At 35.3% G+C, this 26,540-nt stretch overlaps 1 protein-coding gene across 4 annotated transcripts in view; it reads left to right on the forward strand.

Annotated features, from left to right (window-relative positions):
- Positions 1–26,540, forward strand: part of WAPL (WAPL cohesin release factor) — a 75,791-nt gene that overhangs the window by 28,804 nt on the left and 20,447 nt on the right. For 3 of the 4 annotated variants that reach the window (XM_067710320.1, XM_067710318.1, XM_067710319.1), the window contains exons 4-7: positions 424–542; positions 24,349–24,444; positions 25,605–25,757; positions 26,033–26,169. In XM_067710320.1, coding sequence (XP_067566421.1) covers positions 424–542; positions 24,349–24,444; positions 25,605–25,757; positions 26,033–26,169 — 505 coding nt within the window. The remainder of the gene's footprint in view (positions 1–423; positions 543–24,348; positions 24,445–25,604; positions 25,758–26,032; positions 26,170–26,540) is intronic. The other variant, XM_067710317.1, reaches the window with a different exon arrangement.

Here is a 26,540-nt window from a genome sequence, read left to right on the forward strand (position 1 = left end):
CTAGAAAAATGTTACAGGTGCATATCACCTGATGATGTGTGTGTGTGTGTGTGTGTTTGTGTGTGTGTGTGTGTGTGTGTGTGTTTAAACTAGACCATGCCAGTGTTAATGTTGATAGATAACTAGCAGTTATATGAACTTCGAAGAACAAATTATTCTGGAAAAGAATTGATTTTGCCAGTGAAACTGGAGCACATACACAGCAACTAGGTTTCTGATTTTCTTTTAGAGTAGGGGACAAGCAGGGAGTGAGCACGGGAGAATGAGACTTAATATCATTGGAGTATTTTGTCAACTCTGTGGTGCTTTTATTCCTTTTTTTTTCTCCCCACAATATGCTTCTTTCTCCTCAAAATGTTCATAGGTTGTCTGGTAGATAATTTGAAATAATAGAAAGCTAGCTAGTTTTGATTACCATTTCAGAAAACTTGGATTTTACAGAGGATTTGCCTGGTGTGCCTGAAAATGTGAAGAAGCCCCCAAATAAACAAGGAGATAAATCAAAGGAAAATACCAGAAAGATTTTTAGTGGCCCCAAACGGGTAAGTAAAGCACTATCGGTGATTTGTATTATTGTTGGAGGGCTCAGCTCTTTTTTTATTTAAAAATTACTAACAAACATCATGGCAATTAAATTTTGTCTTTCAGAGGATATATGTAAATTATTTTTTCAAAGCATTGTAACCATTTTTTGAAGTGTGGTAAAACATATATAACATAGTCTTTATTATATGCAAGTGTACAATTCAGTGACATTAAATACATTCATAGTGTTGTATAACCGTCACTGTTACCTATAACCAAAACTTTTTCATCGTCTCTAACAAAAACACTGTACACATTAAACAATAACTCCACCTTGACCTTCCCAGCCTCTGGTAAACACAGTTTTACTTTCTGTCTCTATAAATTTGCCTATTCTAGGTGCCTAATATAAGTGGAGTCACGCAATGTTTGTCTATCTGTACTTGGCTTATTTCACTAAGCATTATGTTGTCAGGGTCCATCCCTGTTGTAACATATATCAGAATCTTTCTTTTTTATGGCTGAATACCAAATTTTGTTTATCCATTCATCTGTAGATGGACAGTTGGGTGGTTCTCACTTTTTGGCTATTTGAGTCCCTGCTTTCAATTGATTTGGATACTTAAGAGTGGAATTTTGGGGACATATGGTAGGTCTTCGTTTAACTGCCAAAGTGTTTTCCACCTTGACTGCACCATTTTTATATTCATATTAGCAATGCACAAGGTTTCCAATGTTTCCACATCCTCACCAACATTTATTTTCTGAGTTTTTTTTTTTTGATAATAGCTATCCTAATGTGTGGGAAATGGTATCTCATTGTGGTTTGATTTACATTTTCCTAATTATTGATGTTGAGCATCTTTTCATGTACTTGCTGGACATTTGTATATCTTTTTTGGAGAAATGTCTATTCAGTGCCCATTTTTTTTTTTTTTTTTTACATTTTATTTATTTTTGGCTGTGTTGGGTGTTCGTTTCTATGCGAGGGCTTTCTCTAGTTGCGGCAAGCGGGGGCCACTCTTCATCGCCAGTGCCCATTTTTGAATCAAATTGTTTGGTTTTTTATTGTTGAGTTATAGGAGTTCTTTATATATGAATGTCTTATTAGATACATAATTTGCACATAGATGTTCCTATACTGTGAATTGTCTCTTTACTTTCTTGGTAGTGTGCTTTAATATCAGTGAAGTCCAGCTTATCTATTTTTTTCTTTTGTTACCTGTGCTTTTGGTGTCATATCTAAGAAATCATTGTCAAATTGGATGTCATGTACCTTTTCCCTATGTTTTCTTCTAGGTTTTATAGTTTTAGGTTTTACATTTAGGTCATTGATCCATTTTGAGTTAATTTCTGTATATAGTGTAAGTTAAGGGTCCAACTTCATTCTTATGCATTATATAAGTCATTTTAATATGGTCCAGCATAGGTATTGAGAATAATTTGCTTGACTTTACCTTTTTTAAAAAAAAATTCCTTTACTTAAATAGCTTGTATAGTGTTAAACAGTTTTATTATTGAAAATTGCAGTTAGAAGTTGTTGACATTTTTTGTAGACTGAACTACTTTTAAGCAACTAAAGAATGAGTGTGTCCATATTATCTGGCCTCGTTTTATTTTTATTCTTTTACCTCTGTAAACAGCCAGTTAGGAATCTTTTCAGAGTGATTGTGTTATACTTTTGCAGCCCCAGGTGCTCACCCCCCACCAGAAAAAAAAAATGCTTAATGCTCATTTCAACAGAGCTAACTTGCTCTGGAGCCAGGGGCCAGGGTAGTGTGGTATAATGGCTATAGCCCTTAATGCTTAGGTGAGGTTTTGGTTTATAAAATTGTGTATGGCATGTGTTGATTTCTAGTGTAAAAGTTATACATTTTTTGGTCTCAGGATTACTTCACATTCTTAAAATTTTATTAAGAATCCCAGAAAGCTTTTGATTATATATGTTATATTTATCAAATTGGAAGTGAAAACATATTTCAAAGATACTTATTAATAATTCACTTAACAGTAACCCATTACATGTTAATATAACATTTTAGTGAGAATTATTTTCTTAAAAATGTGGTGAGAAGAGTAGCATTGTACATTTTTTGCAAATCTCTTTATAAAGTTTGGCTTAGTAAAAGACAGGTAGATTCTTTGGGATTAGCAGATGCAAACTAGTATGTTTAGAATGGATAAACAACAGTATCCTACCGTATAGCACAGGGAACTCTATTCAGTATCCTGTGATAAACCATAATGGAAAAGAATATGACAAAGAATATATATAACAGTCACTTCGCTGTACAGCAGAAATTAACCTAACATTGTAAATCAACTATATTTCAATAAATTTTTTTTAAAAGAGCTAGATTCTTATATCCTCTATATTCAGTATTTTTCATTGTTGTTTTAGTTGAAAAATATGAAGAAAATCCAGCCTCACATAGATAAGTAGTTGTATTTTAAGTAGCTTTTTCAGATAATTATAGACATTCTTCGTTGACATTACACCAAAATTGAAAAAAAATGGGAGTTTCTTTTATAAATAAATAAATAAATAATTTTATTTATTTATTTATTTATGCATGCCTGTGTTGGGTCTTCGTTGCTGCGCACAGGCTTTCTCTAGTTGAGGTGAGTGGGGGCTACTCTTCCTTGCGGTGCGTGGGCTCCTTACTGCGATGGCTTCTCTTGTTGCAGAGCATGGTCTCTAGGCGTGCATGCTTCAGTAGTTGTGGCTTGTGGGCTCTAGAGTGCAGGCTCAGTAGTTGTGACGCATGGGCTTAGTTGCTCCGCGGCATGTCACATCTTCCCGGACCAGGGCTCGAACCCATATCCCCTGCATTGGCAGGCGGATTCTTAACCACTGCACCACCAGGGAAGCCCCAGGAGTTTTTCTTTTCTTTTCTAATATTTATTTATTTATCTATCTATCTATCCATCCATCCATTTATTTATTTATTTGGCTGTGCTGGGTCTTAGTTGTTGGCATGTGGGATTTAGTTCCCCAACCAGGGATCGAACCCAGGCACCCCCTGCATTGGGAGCGCAGAGTCTCACCCACTGGACCACGAGGAAAGTACCTACCCCAGGAGCTTCTTAAAGATTAGTTGTAACTTGGAGTGTAAAACCGTGCCAGTGAACCTTTCATAATGTTGCATTAAAATCTGTTGGTCTGTCTTGCCTTTGAATGGATCTTTTACACATGCATGCTTTGTAACATTATACATTGGTCATTTGGAAAATACTGGTTAGACTGATTTATCTAAATCTTTCAGTGGTGACACATTTCATTATACAGTATCAAAAATATCATTAATATCACTGTCAAACTCATTAGAAAAGTCTTTTAAGTATTGGGAAGCTATCAAGTTCACAGTTCTCCAGAATTTTAGTTTTTGCTTAAAAGTTGAAATTTTTTCATTGGCAGAAAATACTTCAGGGAAAATGACTGGCAATGACAGGCCTACTTTGTTCATTTTTGAGAAAATGTCTGCATAATACCCAAGTCTGTATAAGCATAGTTTGTCAGTTTTTTAAGTAAAGAATGGTGTTCAGGAAAAAAGTGGCTGGTTCAGCTTGAAACTTGAGCCAGTAGTGGTTTTTTTTGATACAACCACACTTTATATGCAACAGAAGTGTTTTAGGCACACTGGTTTTGTCACATAGACCATTAGTGCACTTAGGGTTACGATTTAATCACTAATTTTCACTCCTTTATCAAGGGCTTTTTTCTTATGTGAAACTGGCATTTTATTTTTTAACTATGAAGTGTGTAGCAGTGAAGAATATGACTGCTTATATACAGTTCAGAGCCCCTGCCTTGATTCATGCTAAGACACCAACAGCTTTACCCAGCATTGCTTTTGCACCATCCCTGCAAATATCAACGAAGTGAAAAAGGCAAACAACATATTATTATTGTGAAAATGGTTTTGTCTTTGTAGACACCCTGGAAGAGTTTCCTGAGTCCTTTAAAGCATTCTACTTTATTTCTCCCACCTCAACTTTTTATTATAAAAAGTTAAAATATACAGAAAGTGTAAAAAAATGTGATGAATAACTATATTCCTCTATCTAGATTGATCCCCACCCCCCCACCAAATCGTCATAATTACACACAGTCCCCTTCCCCTTCCCCTTTTTCTCTTCTCTTCATATGTGTGTGTGTGTGTGTGTGTGTGTGTGTGTGTGTGTATTATATAACATTTTTCCTGTCGTATTTGAAAGTTGTTGAGATAGCATGCATTTCTTAAGAAAAAAGACAGTCTCATACCTAACTGTGGTTATATGATTGTAATACTTAAGAAAATTAGTAATTCTTTGATATAATCCTATGTCCAGGCCATATTCAGTTTTCCTCAGCTGTCTCCAAAATGTCTTTTAGTGCTGTTTTTCTCCCCAAACTATAATCATTTACTTGTTATGTCTCTTTAATCTTGAGTAGTCCCCTCATCTTTTTAAAATTCCCCATGGCACTAGTTTTTTGGGTTTTTTTTTTTTGCTTTTAAGAGCCCAGGATATCTGTCTTGTAGAATGTTTCACATTCAGAATTTATCTGATTGTTTCCTGATGATGTAAGTTGTTACTCCACTATATTAAAGTAGTATGGTGTCATAGAACACTGGAAGTAAGTCTCTACGTTTGATTAGGCTGAGGTTTAAACATATTTTGGCAAGAATGCCTCAAAGTCATATTGTGTATGTTGCATCACATCGGAAGGTATGTAATATCTGGTTGTTCCACTCAAAATTCTTTGACCACCTATTGAAGGTTGTGACCACTGGATCTCCCCAAAATAAAAGTATGTTTTTCCTTTTATAATTTAATTAGTAAGCTTCTGGGTGTGACTCTGGCAGCACGTGAATATTCTGTTCCCCATTATTGTTTTACCTCATAATTTTAGCATCCATTGTTGATCTTTGCCTGCATCAGTTATTACACTGACAGTTACAGAATGGTGAGTTTTCTAATTGCGATTTCTTCTACATTTAATAACTGGAATTTTGTAAAAAGGAGTTTTCTTTCTCCCCATCCCAACCCCGAACTTCTATCACTATAGACTCAATAATTTTTACTTATTAAATGTATTTATAATAGATTTGGCCAGAGTAAACCATTTCAAGCCATTTCTTGTGTCCTTTTGATATAGACCCATCATCTTTGAGCTTTTCTTTTGCTTTCTGCACGAAAGATGACCCGGACTTATCTTGTGCTTTCAATCATGGACCCATCCAAGGATCCTTGGTTCTTTTTGTGGGGATTAGTACTTAGAAACCCAGAACTAAGTGCTGGGTGTGTTCATTGCTTCTAGGCTCTTTCACTGGACAGAGCTATGAAATACATTGAAAAATAAACTGAGTTCATACTGATAGTTTCATTTCAAATCTAACATTTCAAAATTTGGTACTTAGCTTTCTTTATTGTACAGCACACATTACTTTTTAAATTATAACACCAATATTATTATGAACAGTAAATACACTAAGTGAAGTTAAAATTTCTTTCCAGTTCTTTTTGTCTTTAGATTATTTCACTAATGATGAAGTCATAGTAATGTGTTCAAAAGTTTTGAAATAATTTTTATCTTGTGTATGTTAATTCAGTATTCAAGTTCATATGTACTTATTTATGTTCATTTTTTTAAACTTAGTTTTAAACTTAATATTGGATATATTTCTTTCCTACTAACACAACTTAGGAGGCAGCAGTGTACATGTACTTGACCCGATTACGAAGGAATCTCTCCGGCCTAAAGTAAATCAGGTCATGCAACCAAGTAGGCAGAAGACCTATTTACTGTTGATGGATAGTGTCAGAGGAAAATTAAGAAAATCATTATTAATTTATGAAACCAAAAGAGCTATGAGATTGAACTCATTTAAAAGATGTAATATAAGTAAAGCCTGCCTTAAAACAATAGTCCTGATTTAATCCCCAAAGAGGCTTCAGTAAATGTTTTAATTTCCTTTTAAACCTCCTATTGAAAGATTTGCCCAAAACCCTCTTTAAGTGGAATTGTGTCCGAATTTTTTCACTTAGATACTACTACTATTTAGGTGGATCAGTAAGATTCAAAAATGAGACTTTGATCCAGAGTGTTATAGTACTTTAGTAAAAAGTAATAAAAAATGCTTTAGATCCCATGGAAGTTATGTATCCTTATGAAAATATCTAGGTAAAGAATTTAGAAGCCTCCTTCAGGAAGAGAGCAGCAAGAAGTTAAGCAGTATAAAATCCCTAGCTCTTAAAATAAATAGGTCATCCATTTGTCTTCAGGACAGCTAAAAGACTACTTAAGAGTTGTTTAAAAAGAGAGAACCATTGAGAAACAGAAATAGTGGAAATTTAACCTTACTGAGTTTTGATGAGTATAAAGGAATACAGGAAATAAATGGGATCAAAGTTTTAAGCATTTATAGATTAACAGAGTGGAAAGAATAGATTTGTTTCATATGTGAGAAATCAGGATTCATGGTTTCGATGTAAAAAAGGATAAGCTCAGTTCTCCAAGGAGTTTTATGTAGGTTATCCCCCAAATCTCCAGAGAAAAAGGAAAGGCAGGGGTCACTAGGTAGGTGGGCATAGGAAATGTACTCAGCAGTTGTTCCATTTCTCCATTATAATAGAAATACCCTCCTGTAGCTGATAGGTCAGTGGGAGTATCTGGGTCTTCTGCATTCTGATTAAAGGCACTAATGACCTCATTTCTGAGTGGTAGAGAGGTGGCCCACGTCTTGTAGTGGCAAATTTTCCTCCTTACCTAATCAGGCTTTCTTAGCTCATGTTTTGGATTGAATAAAGCTGTTGTGGAGGGTAGCCCTGTACATTGGAGGATATTTAACAACATCGCTGGCCTCTACCCACCAGATGCTAGTCCTGTTTTCCCCTGCTCTGTGCGCCTCCATTTCAACCAAAAATGTCTTGGACATTACTAAATGTCCTATGGGGGTCAAAATGGGCTCCCCTCTCATTGGGGGTATGTGTGTGTATGTATGATTTGAGAGTAAGTTGTAGACTTAATGCAGATTACTCCCAAATACCTTAGTCTTTACTTTCTGAAAACAAGAGTACTCTACTCTATAGCTATAGTATACCCATCAAAACCAGGAAGCTAATAATAACATTGATATAATAATTCAGTCTAATCCACAGATCCCATTCAGTTTTACCAATTGTCTCATTAATGGCCTTTATAGCAGAACAAATCACACATTACTCCCCCCTCCCCCACGTCTCCCAGAGAAAGAACCCATGATCCAATCCAGAATCACATGTTGTATTTAGTTGTCACAAGTCTCCACCCTCCTTCTGTCTGGAACATCTGTGTCTTTCCTAGTTTTTCCATGGCTTTGACATCTTTGAAGAGTTAAAATCAGTTATTTGTTGAATGTCCCTCAGTTTGTGCTTGTCTGATGTTTTCTCCCGATTAGATTTAGGTTTTGTGTATTTGGTGGAAATACCTCAGAAGAGGTGCTCTGTTCTTACTGCATCATACCAGGTGGTGCACAATGTCACTTTGTACCATTGCTATTGATATTAACTATCCCTTGAGGCCTGTCAGGTTCCTCAACTCCTCATCAAACTTTTACCCACTCGTTTTAGCATTGATTTTTGCCTGAATCAATCTTTACTATGATGGTTGTTGAATTTTTTTTTTCTAATTACATCCTGCCTTCTCTAGTTGTTAGTAGTTGGCCTTCTACTGGTAAGGTAGATTTTTTTCCTCTCCTTCATGTATATAAAAGAATATATGTATTTATATATTCATTATGTAGTATATACATTATATATTCATTTATTTATAAATTTCTTTATATCAGTATGAACATGGATTTCTGTTTTATTCAGTCATTTGTTACTGTTATTTATTTAAATGATAGTACTGTTATTATTTCGATACTCAGAATTTCTTAGACTTGGCCTGTTCGTGGTTTTTCAAACTGGCTTTTAACATGGCCCACCACTTTGCATTTCCTTACTAATGACACACAAAGATGTTCAAGGCTCATGATGCACATTCCCAGTTGTGGAATCAACCATTCCTCCAAGGACCCCTGTTTTCTTTTAGTGGAGAATGATCTTTAAAATTTGGTCGCAAAGTATGGTCATTTCTTCTGGGGTGTCATTGCTTCTAGGCCTTCTTTGAGTTAACAGAGCAAGGAAACACATGAATATATGCATTTTCTTCCTCTCTCCTTCGCCACCCCCCGCCACCACACAGACACATACTTATTTCATATCTATGTATATTTAGAACCATGAGTTCACACTGATACCTCCAATTCTAGTTCAACACCACATGTTTTATTCTAGCCTTCCCACTTTGCACATTTTACTTCTCTTTGCCGACAGCGAGGAATCTGCTTCCCAGTATCCTCAATACATTTACGTATTTGCTCAGTCCTCTTGTATATAGCCAATTTCCTGACCACACAGGCCATCTCCTCAGCTTTAGTGCCACCAGCCAAGAGGTCCCTCTTCCCTCTCTCTATCTTCCCATGTTAGAAAACATTAACTTGGGAATTCCCTGGTGGTCCAGTGGTTAGGACTCTGCACTTCCATGGCTGGGGTCCCAGGTTCGATCCCTGGTCAGGGAACTAAGATCTCACAAGCTGTGTGGTGCAGCCAAAAAAAACAAAAAACTAACTTTTTAAGCTTGCTGGCTGTGAGAATTTTCCCCAGCACCTCACCAGGTATATAAAGAATTCTGTTCGTAACAGAATTGAGGGCTGGCTGGGTAAACACGTGGCAGAAAGAAGATGAGGAGGTAAACTTAACTTCTGGTAAGAACATATTTGAAATGATTACTCAGAAAAGTTGTCACTTACAAGGGAGAAAAGTAAATATAGAGTTTGAGGCATTAGCTTGAAACATACCTGGTTTTAAGTACCTGAGCCTGAGTACCTGTTGTTTCTGTATGTGGTTTTATCATTTGATAATTTTTTAAAAAATATTTATTTATTTATGTTTGGCTGTGTCGGGTCTTCGTTGCTGCACGCGGGCTTTCTCTAGTTGTGGCTAGCGGGGGCTACTCTTTTTTTTTTTTTGTGGTACGTGGGCCTCTCACTGTTGTGGCCTCTCCCGTTGCGGAGCACAGGCTCCAGACACACAGGCTCAGCGGCCATGGCTCACGGGCCCAGCTGCTCCACGGCATGTGGGATCTTCCTGGACTGGGGCACGAACCCGTGTCCCGTTCATCGGCAGGCAGACTCTCAACCACTACGCCACCAGGGAAGCCCGGGGGCTACTCTTCGTTGTGGTGCGCAGGTTTCTCATTGTGGTGGCTTCACTTGTTGCAGAGCACAGGCTCTAGGCACACAGGCTTTAGTAGTTGTGGTGCGCGGGCACAGTAGTTGTGGCTCGTGGGCTCTACAGCGTAGGCTCAGTAGTTGTGGTGCACAGGCTTTGTTGCTCCGCAGCATGTGGGATCTTCCTGGACCAGGGCTCGAACCCGTGTCCCCTGCATTGGCAGGCGGATTCTTAACCACTGCGCCACCAGGGAAGTCCTGATCATTTGATAATTTTAATGTTTTTTTTTTTCTTTCAGTGCCATCTTATTTCTGATCACTGGCTACAGTTTCCCTGAATCCCATTATTTGTAGTTGCCATATATTGGGTTGGCTAAAATGTACGTTCAGTTTTTTTCCATAATATGGCTCTAGTAGTGCTTAGTTGTCACTAACTTCATTTGAAACAATTTTGTTAGATTGTATGTGACTGTCATATCAGCGTGCATTCAAAAAAAAAACAGCAGGGGCTTCCCTGGTGGCACAGTGGTTGAGAGTCCGCCTGCCGATGCAGGGGACACGGGTTCATGCCCCAGTCTGGGAGGATCCCACATGCCGCGGAGTGGCTCGGCTCGTGAGCCATGGCTGCTGAGCCTGCGCGTCCGGAGCCTGTGCTCCGCAACGGGAGAGGCCACAGTAGTGAGAGGCCCGCGTACCGCAAAAAAAAAAAAAAAAAAAATCAAAATTGGTGAATTTTTGTGTAGCCATTTTAATATTGAAGATGGAAGAAAAAAGCAACATTTTCGGCATATTATGCTTTATTATTTCAAGAAAGGTAAAAACGCAACTGAAGCGCACAAAAAGATTTGTGCAGTGTATGGAGAAGGTGCTGTGACTGATCGAAGGTGTCAAACGTGGTTTGCAAAGTTTTGTGCTGGAGATTTCTCGCTGGACGATGCTCCACAGTTGGGTAGACCAGTTGAAGTTGATCGTGATCAAATTGAGACAGTAATTGAGAACAATCAACGTTATACCACGTGGGAGATAGCTGACATAATCAAAATATCCAAATCAAGCGCTGAAAATAATTTTCACTAGCTTGGTTATGTAATTGCTTTGATGTTTGGGTTCCACATAAGTTAAGCAAAAAAAGCCTTCTTGACCATATTTCCACATGCGATTCTCTACTTATTGTCATGAAAATGTTCCGTTTGTAAAACAAACTGATGGGTGATGAAAAGTGAATACTGTACAATAATGTGGAATGGAAGAGATTGTGGGGCAAGCGAATCACCACCAACCACACCAAAGGCTGGTCTTCATCCAAAGAAGGTGATGTTGTGTATACAGTGGGATTGGAAGGGAGTCCTCTATTATGAGCTCCTTCTGGAAAACCAAACGATTAATTCCAACAAGTACTGCTCCCAGTTAGACCAACTGAAAGCAGCACTGGATGAAAAGCATCCGGAATTAGTCAACAGAAAACGCATAATCTTCCATCACAAGACTGCATGTTTCTTTGATGACCAGGCAAAAACTGTTACAGCTTGGCTGGGAAGTTCTGATTCATCCGCCATATTCACCAGACATTGATTGCACCTTCGGATTTCCATTTTTTTTGGTCTTTACAAAATTCTCTTAATGGAAAAAATTTTCAATTCCTTGGAAGACTGTAAAAGGCACCTGGAACAGTTCTTTGCTCAGAAAGATGAAAAGTTTTGGGAAGATGGAATTATGAAATTGCCTGAAGAATGGCAGAAGGTAGTGGAACAAAACAGTGAATACGTTGTTCAATAAAGTTGTTGGGGAAAATGAAAAATGTGTCTTTTATTTTTACTTAAAAACTGAAGGAGCTTTTTGGCCAACCCCGTATGTGCTGATAAGTTTAGATCATTTTTTCTGCCTGCCCTGCTTTTTGTTTGATTTCTAGCTTTCCATTCAGCTGCTGCCAGTTTGCTCTCTTCCTAAGGGATTATCTGTATAATCATCCCAACTAACCTTCTGTGCTTGGAGGGTTATATTTTACCTTGGGCTTTGGCCATCTTATTTTGCCGGTTAAGACTATTTGCTGGGTCATTGATGAAACTAACCATAATGTCAATCTCAGTTTCAGTTCTCAAATATTTATAGCTTCACTTTCATCATTTCCCTGTGGTTTAATGCTGGGCCCATGTGGTACTGTCTTTTGTTTGACTCTCAAAAGAACATTCTGGACTTTTTTTTCCTCTTCCCTCCTGTCATTCAATATGACATAGGATAGTGGGTTTATGGGCAGTTGAATTAAAACTTGATTATCAGTATAAATCATGGTTATATATTTAGCTGTATTCAAAAGTTAAAATTGTATAAAGCTGCAGTTTTAAAGTTCAGTATAGTTTTTATAGTTTTGTAAACTCATTTTTTTTGTTTTATAAAATGAGTTTATATATATAGGTTGTCAACTTAAAAACAGAATCTTACAATTAAAGAGATTTTAAAGGACAGGTAGTTCCACCTCTCACCCAAGAACAGATGTTCCTTTATAGTATCCTTCTCCAGCAATTAGAACTCACTCTGATGAAGCAGCTTATTTTTCTGTCAAATTGTTTTACCCATGGTTACCTTTGTTCTGTGTCTGGGGATTCATTGACCATCCTGGGATCCAGTCATCGAGATAGCAGTATGAGATTCACTATAGTCTCATGGACTAGAAACCTGAGACATAGATAAACGTGAAGCCGAAAAAAAGAGAGACTGTAAGCCACTGGTCTGCTGATGAGGGATGCTGGCCAAAGTGTAAAAGTAAAAAGCAGGTTGGTGAGTCAAAGAGTTGTTGAAGCTGAGCGTGTTCTGGCTGAGCCTGGGTATGGAAGAGGGTCAGTTTTAGTTGACTTTTCGTTGTCATTGTTTTTACATAATACCTGCATTTCACAGTACTAGGTACTGGGGATATAAAAAGGAGAAAAATAAGTAAGTGTCTTAGAAAGTGAGGTAGAATGTTTTTTCCCCACGGAAACTTTTGAGTAGTCTTAGTATTTCATACTCATTATGTTTGTTCCAAAGCAGGAGTATCTGTCTTCCTTTTATATAGGTAGTATTTAACTTAAACATTGAACCCCAGGTACTTAAGTCATTGATCTGTATTCTATAAAGATGTAGGAAAGTGTAAGTTATTTTCTTTATGAGATCTAATTCGGGTGGTTTTCTTTCCTGTAATATTTTATTCTGGAAGGATTTTAATAAGGAATAAAAGCACCATTAATCTTTTTATTTTCTGTAGTTCAGGTTCCTTTAAAGTTTGAAAGTTCAAAATATTTCACTATAACTTATTTCCCAGAAAGTGAAGTTTGAAATGAGAAAATGTAGCCATGGGTTAATCAAGAACATGGGAACTTGAACAAACATTTGACAGAGGGAGAGAGAGAGAGAATGTGTGTGTGTGTTAGGTTGTTTATAGTTTGGAATTTGGTTTTCTAGTTTGTAGTACATTTTATTTAGAGTTCATTGGGATTCTGACATCCAGAAAACTCTTTGCTGAACTTTCTTTTATTGATAGTCTTACGACTTTATGCTAATGATGACCATAAATTAACATTAGATGTAAAATATTGGGAGTTTTTGGGGGATGGTGACCATATATTTTTTCACCTTTAAATTCTTAGTGTCTGAGATACAGAAGGTGTTCATAAATGTTTATTTCTAGGATTTTTGAAAGTATCTTTCAGCAAATAATCTTCATATAGTACTAAATGTTTGGCTTTTTTATGTTTGAAAATTGGTAAACATCAAATTTGGGAAAATTTTACCCAATATTCTTCAAATAGTTTTTGGCTCTCTGTCCCCTTCTGGGGACTCTTATTATACTTGTCTTGCTTGTATCAGCCTAAAATCAACACGTATAACCTGTAGTCTTGACAGAATAAGGCTTATTGACTTATTGCAATAAAGGATACTGCACAGCAGAGAAACCAAGGGGCATCTTACCAAAGAAAAGTTTTTGTAGGATTTTGGGGGAACTGGGGAGTTCGGGTAAAATTTAAATGAAACAGTGTTTGAGAGGTTCAGGGCAAAGTACTGTCTGTGAAGGGAGTTAATTTTTACTTTCTCATACAGTTATTGGGCTGGGTGAACTTGTCCCAGTGTGTGCTGACATGCTTTCCATCTTTTTAATTTTTTCAGTCTTGGTTTCATTTGGAGATAGTTTAGATAGTTTCTGTTGCCCATTTTCAGGTTCTTCTACAGCGTCTAAGCAGCTATTAATCCCATCTCTGAAAGTTTAGTTTGGGTCTATTTTATATCTTTCTTGTCTACTTAACGTACTCAGTTGTTTTCCCTACTTTCTTACATATGTGGAATATAGTTACAGTTATTTTCAGTGTCTTTGTCTCCTAATTCTGTCATCTGCCTTGTTTCTGGGTCTGTTCTTACAGTGAACAGAGACAAATTTGGTAGAACCAGATTGAAAATAAATGAGGAAACGGTTAAGAAAAAGTAAGGAATAGATGAGTTCCTTTTTGTCAAGCCTTTTTGTCTTGATGGATTTCCTGGGGATCTACCACAAATACAACTTTGAGCTTCTTAGAAGCCAGGGCAAAGAAGATTATCAGTGGCCCGTTTGCTTTTTAGGAGGGGAGATTAAAAACAGAAAACTCTTACTACCGTTGCACCAGGTATGGGTTATGTTTTCATCTTTTTCTGTGCCTCAGCTAAGAAGTATTGCTATTTCATTTATTATTGATGGGCTATTTAATTAACATTTGATTAAAGAACATAAAAGAAGAATATCTTTATCCCTTCCCATTTTGTAGGATTGCCTGTATTAAACTTGAATTCATCTTTTTATTACTCTTTGATTTCTTAATTTAACTGTTGTCTGAATTTGATTTAGTTGTTTCATGGAAATTAAAATATTAACTGATAGAATGATGATTTATACTTTTTCTATTTTAAAAGTTTTCTGAGAGAATTTTTAAAGATTTTTAATATTTTTTATCTGGGAATAATTAAAAAATAGTTTGTACTTGGAAATAATTTCAAAATTACGGAAGAGTTACAAAAATAAAATAGTACAACAAACATTCCTTATGAATATTATCTTAATATTCGCTTTTTCATTTGTTCTTTCTCTTTGTGTGTATATTCATACATATGTATTTTTTCTGAATATTTAAGGGTAAGTTCATATATATATTTTATATATATAATTAGCCCTTTACCCTAAATACAGTGTGTACTTCCTAATCAATTACATATCCACATCACAGTAATCATCTTTAGTAAATTTAACATTGTTCCAGTATTTTTACCTAATCTGTTGTGTCAGTTTTGTCAGTTGACACAGTAATGTCCTTTGTAGCATTTTCTCGTCTCTGCTACAGGATCCAGTCTAGGGTGAGGTATTTCATTTAGCTGTCATTCATTTAGCTGTTTAGCTGTGTCTTTAGTCTCTTTTAACCAGGAACATTTCTGTAGTCTTTCTTTGTCTTTTATGACATTGACATCCCCTGATCCCCCTTTAAAAAAAAAGCTTCTCACTTTGGTTTAATCGAAGTTTCTTCATGATTGTATTCAGGTTATTCATTCTAGGCTGGGATACTGTGTAAGTGATGATGTATTTTTTTCAGCGTGCCACCTCTGGAGAATGTTGATTATGATCACCCAGTTAAGGGGTTGTCTGTTCCTCTGCTGTATAATTATTTTCTTCCCCATGCAACTAAAAAGCAGTCTTTGAAGAGACTATTCAAATACCTTGTTCTTCATACTCTTAGATTTAATATACATGATGATGCTTTCCTGATTCAGTGTTTGCTGTGCCGCTTGCAAAATATTCAGTCGATTTTCCCCATTTATTTATTTATTTTATTTGTTTGGTTGTTTTATTTTTCTTTTATCAGTATGGACTCATGAATCCCTGCCTCTTTAATGGTTCAAAATTCATTATTTATTTTGGAGGTACAGTTGTCCTGATTTGGCTAGTCTGGCTCTTCTGTCGCTGTGAAATACCCCCATCATTCTATGGGCATTTTCTTACTTACTGACATAACACAGTTTTCCAGATTCATATTGTACCTGCTCTGCTCCAGCCCTGGAATTAAGCCCATTCTCTGAGAAGTCTCCATTACCTTTAGTGGGGAATGGTACTAGAGACCAAGATCTGGGCAGTAGATGTGGTCATCACTTCTTGGCCCTTTTAGTAATAGATGGAGATAGGAAACATTCATGTATATGCATATAGATTCCTGCATATGCACGTACCTGTTCTAGAAATCATGAGTTCACACTAACTTCAATATTAGTCCATCCCTACAGGGTTCTTTCTTGCCTTCTGTCTTAACCCTGACTCCCAGCAATATCAACACTTCTACTCAAATCTATAATACATCTAAAATAGTTTGAGAATTGCTTTGTCCATTCCACTACAATAAATAACTCTACTACTGTGTTTAGGATTTATTTGTAATCCTGCACTTGCCCTACCCTACACTGCCACTGACCCAAGGTATAAAGTCAAATACTGTGTTCATAAGTAATTTAGATGAGTTCTGTCTGCCTGTCTTTTCTTCCTATCTTCCCTTCATTGTATTTGCTATTCATTTGAATTATGAGTAGGTTTATGTGTTCTGGTTTGCTTTCACTTTTAGGTTTTTTTCCCCTTTCATTCTCATTTATTTAATTTATTTGGTTGAATATGTACAACATTAGCATGCTTCCAAAAGTCAGCACTATACAAAAAGGTAAGTTCAATGAACGGTCACTTCATTGAGTGATGTTCTGGCCCATCACTCACCCTGGTAGGGACTTCTCTGCTTTATCCTTTCTGTATTTCTTTTTATAAAGATAAGCACAAATTTTCTTATCTTCCCCCTTATATAAAAGGTAGCATCTGTATGTGCACTTTTCTTTCTATTTAAATTTTTATTTAGTAATAACTCTTGGAAATTGTACCCTGTGAGTTCATAGATCTTCCTCAGAATATATATGTTTACACTTTTTTTAAAAAAAGTTGGCTTTAGATTGTATTTTTCCTTGGTTTTTTCCTTCTTCTCTTAAATGTTCTTTATATCCTTCAAATTGTTTCTTTTAAGGTTATACGTGTGTAGGTTATATATATACAAATCCAGTGTTGGCAAAATCTTATATATTCAGCACACCCCTATCATTATTTAGTCCTAATTTCAGTTGTAGCATTTGCCTCAACTACTGTGAAAGAAATCTCAAGTTAGTTTTTAATAGGTAGCTTATTTTTCTGTGGCGTATCAGACCTTGGCTGTTTATCTCTGGACTATTTTCAAGTTGCTGTATTGTCAGAGACCCCTTCCTCTGTGGGTGGTGTCCTGCCATCTCTAGAGTATTGAAGAGTACAAATAGTAAGAACGGGAAGGGGAGGCAAAGAACCATCCCTAGAAGGCCAGGACCCAGAAGGTGTACCCTACTTTTTTGTTCATTCATTGACTAGAACCTGGTCATGTGCCCACACAAGTAGCAAGAGATGTTGGAAAATCAGGGCAAGCATACGTCCAGCTAAATAAGAGGAAAACGAAGGGGAGAATGAACATTCTCTATCTACCCATAGGTGTCTCAAGATATTTTCAGCTTCTCTTTTCGTGTTTCTAAATTTGATAAATCATCTCCCTAATACGACTGGTCCATTCTATATTTAGTGATATTTTTAGTTGTAAAACTGATGCTTATTTCAGCCGATTTTTCATCATGGCTCATTCTAGTATCTTTTTATTTAACAATTGTTGAATTGTAGGCTTAGTTGTATTAGTTTTCACAAAGGGCCAAGTATTGGATTTTATGCTTTGTTACCTGGACTTTTTTAGAGCTTATGTTCAGGTTATGCTATTTCAAGGTGATATTCTGATGTGGCAATGCTCGCTTTTATAAAGTTTTATAATATTGATATAAATACTTTTGAAGTTAAAACAACTGAGTAGTAGGTGTATTGTTCTTCTTGTGGATAGGAATTGACAGTTTCTTCATAAAAATAGCAGCTGTATCTTTGAAAGGTTTATCTGTAGCACTTAATTGAATCAGGCAGAAAAGAAAGATTTTCAGCTCTACTTCTCCCGTATACCTTTGGATTATATTCTTTGCATAGTGCTCTATCTTAACATATTCTAAATGTCTAGTTCTTAGCAGTACAGACATTCTTGGTTTTAGTTTAGGGATAGCTGCAGTTTTTCCTCAAATAATTTAATGCCCTGAATATGTAACAAATTATGAAAATTTACTTTAAGGCTTTTTTGGTCATAGTTTAAGACAATTTGGGATTATATGATTATGCTTAAAAGAAAGTTCTAAAGAGCTAAAAGGTACCCTAATCTTTGTAAAACTTTCTTCCTCAAATTCCCTCTGCTTCTACTGCCCATCTTTAGGGGAAAAAAAAAAAAAAAACTTAACAATTTTTTTAAAAAGCCAAATCCAGATTAATTTTCCCTTTTTGAATTGCCACTAAAGTACTGCACGTGTGCACAAACGCACGCACAGTGGTGCGTTGTGGCACTTTGCTTTTTCAGAACTCTTCTAGTTTTAGAACGTGCTGATTGAATTACTGGTGGGAGTGCAATTCAGTTATGACATCCTTGTGTGCGTAAGGCTGGATGAATTCTAATAGGCTTACTATATTTGTTCTCCTTTAGTACACAGTATACACAGTACTCTTTAAAACTCAGAAATACGTTTGGTACTGCTAAAAAATTCATATGGCTTAAGAGCGGTTATTCCAATTTTTTTCCCTTTTGAGAGCCAGCTCAATAAAGGATAACATAATACTGTAATTTCTTCTTAGCTTTTCATGAAGGAACTCTTCTTACCTCTGCTTTATAATTGTGATTTAATAAGCCAATCTGTTAACCACAGCCTTGGCATTAATGTAAAAACCAGTTTTTATCCATTGTTTTTGTAGATGCTGGATTCTCTCTCATGGATAAATGCTCTGTGGGTCTGTCACTGGCATATTTTTTCCTTAGCTGTAATACAGTGTTACATTTGAGGTTCTTGTTTGTCATGCCCCTGGAGAACTGAAAGAAGAGAATAGTATGTTTAAGATTACTAGGACTGAAATGTGCTACAATGATTGCAAATCTTTAGAATGTTAGAGTAGTCTTAAGAGCTTTCTGCTTTTTTTGTTCTAAGTATTCTTCCCATTACATTTCAGAGGAAACAGAATCCACAAATCTTTTAACACAGAAAAGTTAAGGAATCTGGTTAATATGTGCATCTGCTTTTTAAACCAGAAAAAAATTAACAAGAATTACAGATAAGCCTGGTGGTGTAATCAGAATGACCCAGTTAAAACTTAGCTAGGTTGCTAAATGATAGGAGTGATTTTCATTTTCCATGAAAAGTTGATTGCTATCTGGTATATTTGCAGATACTGTACACAGTCACTTTCACTGAGTGACATTATGATGTGACATAGTAGTGTTGTATTGTTTCCATATACAATTCACTTAGGTGCATGTGGAACTGTTATACCATTTGGAATGATGTGAAGAGCTCAGAGTCGGTCAGTGTTGTCATAACTTAACCTCTGCCACCCCCCCACCCCATGTGTATGTATTAGCCACATCCAGATGTTATTTTTTATTTTAATTTTTAGATAGTAGGGTGTATCTTCATCTCCTGCTGCCGATGGTAAGCTCTATATTAACCTTGTAAAACTTTGAAATAATTAACAGTCGAGGAACAGTTCTCATTGGATTCACTTTCTTTTAGATTAATCATTAGCATTAAAATGGCAAAACCTTGTCAAAACTTTTAAAATAATAGTATTTACTAAGCTGCCTAGTTCAACAGAGTAAACAAAATGTTCATTGAATGTGTCTTTTGAATATAACTTATGCAGTTATTCTGTATACTTTTAAGCTTCAAAGCCTTTTCAAAGTTTTTTTTTATTGTGGTAGAAAACACAACATGAAGCCTACCCTCTTAGGAACATTTTAAGTGTACAGTATTGTTAACTGTAAGCACAGTATTGTGCCACAGATTTCTAGAATTTTTTCATCTTGCATGATCGGAACTCTATACCCATTGAATAGTAACTTCTTACTTCAGTCTCCCTCCAGCCCCTGGCAACCACCATTTCTGTTTTTATGAGTTTGACTAGATATCTCATAAGTGGAATCATACAGTTTTAAAGTCTTTCTGTGACTGGCTTATTTCATTTAGGGTAACATCCTGAAGGTTCATGTTGTAGCATATGATAGGATTTCCTTTTTCCTCTTTTATGGCTGAATAATATTCTGTTGTATGGATATGTAACATTTTCTCTGTTCATCTGTTGATGGATAGTTAGGTTGTTTCTACCTCTTGGCTGTTGTGAAAAATACTGCATTGAACATGGGAGTGCAAATATTTTTATGAGATCCTGCTCTTAATTCTTTTGAATAAATACCTGAAAGTGGGATTGCAGGATCATGTGGTAGTTCTACTTTTAATTCTCTGAGGAACCTTCATGCTGTTTTCCATAATGGCTTCATTATTTAAATTCACACCAACACTGCATGAGGGTTCCAATTTCTCTGCATCCTTGCCAACACTTGTTATTTTCTGTTCTTTTGCTAGTGGCCATCCTAATGGGTGCGAGGTAATATTTCATTGTGATTTTGATTTGCATCTCTCTTATGATTAGTGATGTTGATCATCTTTTTGTATACCTATTGGCCATTTCTTCTTTGGGGAAATTTCTGTTCAAGTCCTTTGCCCATTTTTTAGTCAGGGTTTTTTGTTTTGTTTGTTTTTGCTGTTGACTTATAGGAGTTCCTTATATATTTTGGATAATAATCCCTTATCAGATATATGGTTTGCAAATATTTTCTTCCATTCCGTAGGTTGCATTTTTCTCTCTTGATTGTTTTCTTTGCTGTGCAGAAGCTTTTTATGATGTAGTCCTACCTGTCTATGCTTGCTTTTGTTGCTTGTGCTTCTTGGCAAGAAGTCATTGCCAAGACCAGTGTTACGTATTTTTTTCTCCCATGTTTTCTTCTAGGAGTTTGTAGCTCAGGTCTTATGTTTAAGTCTTTAATACATTTTAGTTGATTTTTGTGTATGGTATAAGATACGGGTCCAGTTTCATTCTTTTGCATGTGGATATCCAGTTTTCCGAGCACCATTTATTGAAGAGACTGTCTCCATTGGTGAAGATCATTTGACTATATATGGATTTATTCATAGGCGTTCTATTCTGTACTGTTGGTCTATATATTTGTCTTTATGTCAGTACCCTACTGTTTTGATTACTGTAGCTTTGTAATGTTTTGAAATCAGCAAGTGTGGGGCCTTTGGTTTTTTTGTTCTTTCTCAAGATTGTTTTGGCTATTCAGGGTCCTTTGGGATTCCATATGAAGTTTAGGTTCATTCTGTCTATTTCTGTAAAAATTATTACTGGGATTTTGACAGGAACTGCATTGAATTTGTAGATCACTTTGGGTAGTATGACCATTTTAAGAGTATTAAGTCATCTAATCCATGAACAAAGGATGTCTTTCCATTTCTTTGTGCCTTTATTTTCAACATTTTGTAGTTGTCAGTGTACAAATCTTTTGCCTCCTTGGTTAAGTTTATTCTTAAGTATTTTATTCTTTTTGATGTTACTGTGAATGGAATTTTCTTCATTTCCTCTTTCGATTGTTTTTTGTTAGTGTATAGAAATGCAGATGAGTTTTGTATCATACAGCTTTATTAAATACATTTATTTGTTCTCACAGGGTTTTTTTTTTGATGGAATCTTTATGGTTTTCTATATACAAGATTATATATGTGAATAGAGAAAATTTTACTTCTTTCTTTCTGATTTGGATGCCTTTTATTTCTTTTTCTTGCCTAATTACTTCTGTTAGTATGTAGAATCAGTGAGCATCGGCATCCCTGCCTTGTTCCTGATCTTAGAGGAAAAGCTTTCAGTTTTTCATTGTTGAGTATGATGTTTTAAAATATGACCTCTATGTTGTGGCAATTTCCTTCTGTTCCTGTTGTTGAGTGATTTTTTCATGAAAGAGAGTTGAATTTTGTTAAATACTTTTTCTGCACCAATTGAGATGATTATGTGATTTTTGTCCTTCATTCTGTTAAGGTGGTGTATCACATTGGTTGGTTTTCATATGTTGAACCATCCTTACATCCCAGGGATACATCCTACATGGTTATGGTGTATGATCCTTTTAATGTGCTGTTGAATTTAGTTTTCTAGTGTTTTGTTGAGGATTTTTGCCTCTGTATTTATCAGGCATATCATTCAATTACTTTTGAGATGAATTAGAACAGTATATCCCAGTCTACTTTTTGTAATAATAGTATTTGTTAACAGAGTGTGTTCATGTCAGTTATCCCTTTTATTGCAGTCCTCTGTTATGTGGGTAGACCATATACTCCAATTCTTTTTATGAAGATGCTGAACTCAGAATTGCACATCATCACATAATTATTATAACTTGAATTATCAGCAATAAAACTTGTATAGCACATATTGTTTCAGGCACTCTAATATGTGTTTTACATATATTCATTTAATCCTCACAACAACCCTTTACAGTTGGTACTGTTATTAACCCCATTTTACAGATGAGAAAGATGTTTAGTAACAGGCAGTAGTAGAGCTTACTATTTATCTGGACCATCTGGTTCCTGTGTCTCCTTTATAACTGTTAGGTATATATTGCCACTCACAATTAACTGGAAGGGGGTCTGTTTAATTTATATATAATTTTTGGTATTAATCTTTCTAAAATTTTTATTGGAGTATAGTTGATTTACAGTGTTAGTTTCAGATGTACAGCAAAGTGAATCAGTTATTCATATACATATATCCATTCTTTTTCAGATTCTTTTCCCATATAGGCCATTATAGAGTACTGAGTAGAGTTCCCTGTGCTATCTAGTAGATCCTTATTAGTTATCTGTTTTATATATAGTAGTGTGTATATGTCAGTCCCAATCTCCAGGGTCTGTTTAATTTAGAACGTTGACCTGACTGTGCTATATTGTTATCTGTGGAACCAGATAATCTTTTTGTTATCCAAAAGATGGTTTGTTACCTGAAATCAGTGCTTTTTAAAAATAAGTAAAGTGCTTAAGCCTTGAGGCACCTATTCCTTTCAAAAGTCTGTTATCTTCCTGAGCTTATGGCTGTGCTTTGGGGATTAGAGGTTGCTTAAAATGAGGGATCTAACAGTTAGCAGGCATGTAGATTATATAGATAATGTTTGAGAGGAAAATAGTAAGGAATAGAGCTAGGTTTAAAAATTTATGTTCAGTCTGCTCTGTATGGTTGTGCCTTAGGGGGCCTGATCAAGTCATTGCATGAGTGCATAAATTGCTTTAGATTACTAATGCTGCATTACTTTATGCCAACCTGATATATAAGAATAATACGTTCATATACACAATACAAATGAGACTGCTTTATGTAAGTTTCACAGTAGACTCCTTTTAGCATTAAGATTTTCTGACAAATTTAATATGTGAGTCAGTTTAAACTTTATCTTTTGAAAAACCAGTTCTTTTGGAGCTTACACTGTTGTCTTTGTCACAGCATGGTTATTTTGAAGATAATATTTGTATAAAAAGATAGCTTTGTATGATGCTTAATTCCAATTATGTCACTTCACTGCAGCTAATAAGGGAAGATGGTTAATTTTTTAATGCAGATTTTTGGCCAGTCTTGAAGTATGTTTCTCTTGTACTCTTTTTTTTAATGTAGTACTGAAAGTATGAAGATCATTAATTACAGTATTAAAAACAAAAAATTTCTAATGAGATTATTTATTTGAAGTTTAAAGGACATAATTTAATATCACTTTTGTAAAGGATGGAGAAAATGTCAGTCTGTTTAATTAGTCCCCTTTTGAAAGTGAGGATTTGTTCCTTTTATACAGATTTAATCCTATGGATTTGATCATGCAGGCTCACAGTTATTTATCCTCAATTCTGAAATTCAACGTGTTAAAACTGAAAGTTTTTTTTCATTAAGCTTATAGTATATTGATTTGGCAGCAAACTAATCTGAACTGGGGTGGGGCAATTTACATCTTTATCCCACCCGGTGTGAATTTTTATACATTTGCATGTATTTTAGTATATAGTACTGCTTTAGATTCCAGTGTGTTATGTAATATGTTATACATACCATAGTTACCTTTATAAAACCTGAAAACTTGAATAACGGCACTCATCTGGCCTCACCAGTTTCACTTAAATGAATAAGGACTTTTATCCCTTGTCATAACCTGCCTTATTTTCCGTGCTAGAAGAACGTGGGGCATGAATCAGCAGTTACGAGGAATAAAGAACAGGTTGAATTTAACTATATTGATTAGTTAATATAATTATAAGTTAATATAAGCCTGGCAAGAGGTTTAATTGCTTTTCTTGGTTGGTAATGACTGTCCGGAACACTGATTGTTGATTTTGTGTCAGAATAGCACTGTGACTCCATGTCTGCCATCGGCATGGGAGCGTGGTGGGAGTATAAGCCAGATATTGTTTATCCTGCTCTGTCTAGGATATATATTTATGTATTTAAATTACTCTATATGATTTTTAGTTTTAGTTTTAAAATGAGGTAATTTTATAAGGATGCAAAGTAAGATGGAAACAGTTGATCTTTTTCTCATTTCTCTAGTCTCCTACAAAAGCTGTATATAATGCCAGGCATTGGAATCATCCAGATTCAGAAGAACTACCTGGGCCACCAGCAGTAAAACCTCAGAGTGTCACAGTAAGTGAACTGTACTTTTTAATTTCATGTTTGTGTAATGAATTTTAAATTAAACAGTTGCTATCTTCATTCATAATTTGAAAGTCTCTGGCTTTTCTGTTTAACAGTTTATTTTCAACTTCCTCACTAAAATTTAGTGGCTTTAGTTTAACTCATTGGAAAAGTAAGGATTGTGGACAGGATAACAGAAATTCTGGTGTTGCTCGGTTATAAATGAAAGCCTTAAAAAATATTGGACTACTTTTTCACTCCTGACATTTTATGGAATTATAGTATTTAGTGTTTAAGGGTAAATTATTTGAAGTTTTTATTAACTGTTAAGAGCTATATTATAAATTACATATTTCAAGTTTGTATTAATGATTAAAAGCTATATTATAAATTATATCCTACATTGATCTTAAAGTGTCTTTGAGTGATTAATTTGTTTTTCAGAGCAGAACTTTTTCCTGCATTCCAGTAATACCTTTCAATTCAAAACACATTTGAAAAAGATTCTTATCAAATTACTTTTTTCAGAATAACTGGTAGGACCATGCATTAATACTTACAGATTAATGGTGACACCTCAGTCATCTGGAGCTATCAAGGAATGGGTTCTTTATAGACAACAACAAAAAATAGGGATAGAGATCATTCTAAAATGTAATGTACAGTTCCATGTCTTCTTGACATATTAAACTTCTTTCACTAGTATTAAACCATTATTGTGTATATTAGTAATTATATACCATGCTCTTATTATGGCTTTTTCCCCCTACCCCAAACTATGGACTCCTGTACTTAAAAAATTCTTTTGTCTATCTATTGTAGTTTTCCTGTCTGTCCTGAGCTGCTTATCAATGCTATTTATGTATGTAATGGTGGTTCTTTATTCCTTGTAATGGTCCTGGAGATGATAACAAATTGTATGAAATGTAAAGTTAAAAAGACCAGAATAACTTCCTGAGTGGTTCTTTTGTGAATAAAATACATATGAGTCTTATCTTGTAGTGCATGGAATTTTAAAGTATCCCTTGTGACCTTTCAGAGGCCTCCTCCTACCTTTGAGGGGGAGAATAGGGGTTTTATTACTCTTAAGCTAAATTTGCCAAGTAGATGAGATGTTACTATTTTTATATATTTATTTAGAACAACTAATTTAATACCTTTATTAATAGGTGAGGCTGTCTTCAAAGGAGCAAAATCAAAAAGATGATGGAGTTTTTAAGGCTCCTGCACCACCACCCAAAGTGATAAAAACTGTGACAATACCTACTCAGCCCTACCAAGATATAGTTACTGCACTGAAATGCAGAAAAGAAGACAAAGAAGTAAGCAGCCATATACAGTTTTACTGCACGTGGATAGAATTTCGTATGTAATTTAGCCTTTTAATATCTTGAACACATATCAGTATACTGATACTCAGTTTTGAACCACAAACTTATCTTGTCCTACTACTACCCATGTTTTTAAAACATTTCTTTTGGTTGCCATCTAATAAACTATTTTATACACTTTTAAATAAAGCATAGCAAGTGCTTTAAATATTTAAATATGCTACTTCATAGTTACAAAAGAGGTGGACATATTTTTTTCTTGGCAGTTGTATACTGTTGTTCAGCACGTGAAGCACTTCAATGATGTGGTGGAATTTGGTGAAAATCAAGAGTTCACTGATGACATTGAGTACTTGTTAAGTGGCTTAAAGAGCACTCAGCCTCTAAACACACGTTGCCTTAGGTAAGATCTTATTTTTATATTTGAAAATTGTGTGCATGCTTTCTCATTAAAATTTTCTAGCTCATTAGAGCCAAACATTTGTGATTTTTCTTATCATAGGTGTAGGTTATAGCCAGTGATGTTAAAATGTGATTGATTTCTTTTAAGGGACTTGATTCTACATGCACAAAGGAAAGTTGGATGATACAGCATTTTAGCACAGCATAGGCTTCAGTTTCCAGATGCTTAAAAGAGTGTTATGCCAAAGAATCTTTTAAGTACTTTTAGCCCCAGATTTTACACATGCAAGTGATAGATTTGATTTAATTTAAGCATGTTTTGATTTGGATCATCTTTTACATACTGTAATGGATTGAATATTTTGGTTTGAT

This window comes from Pseudorca crassidens, chromosome 16 (assembly GCF_039906515.1).
Source record: "Pseudorca crassidens isolate mPseCra1 chromosome 16, mPseCra1.hap1, whole genome shotgun sequence".
Taxonomy (NCBI): domain Eukaryota; kingdom Metazoa; phylum Chordata; class Mammalia; order Artiodactyla; family Delphinidae; genus Pseudorca; species Pseudorca crassidens.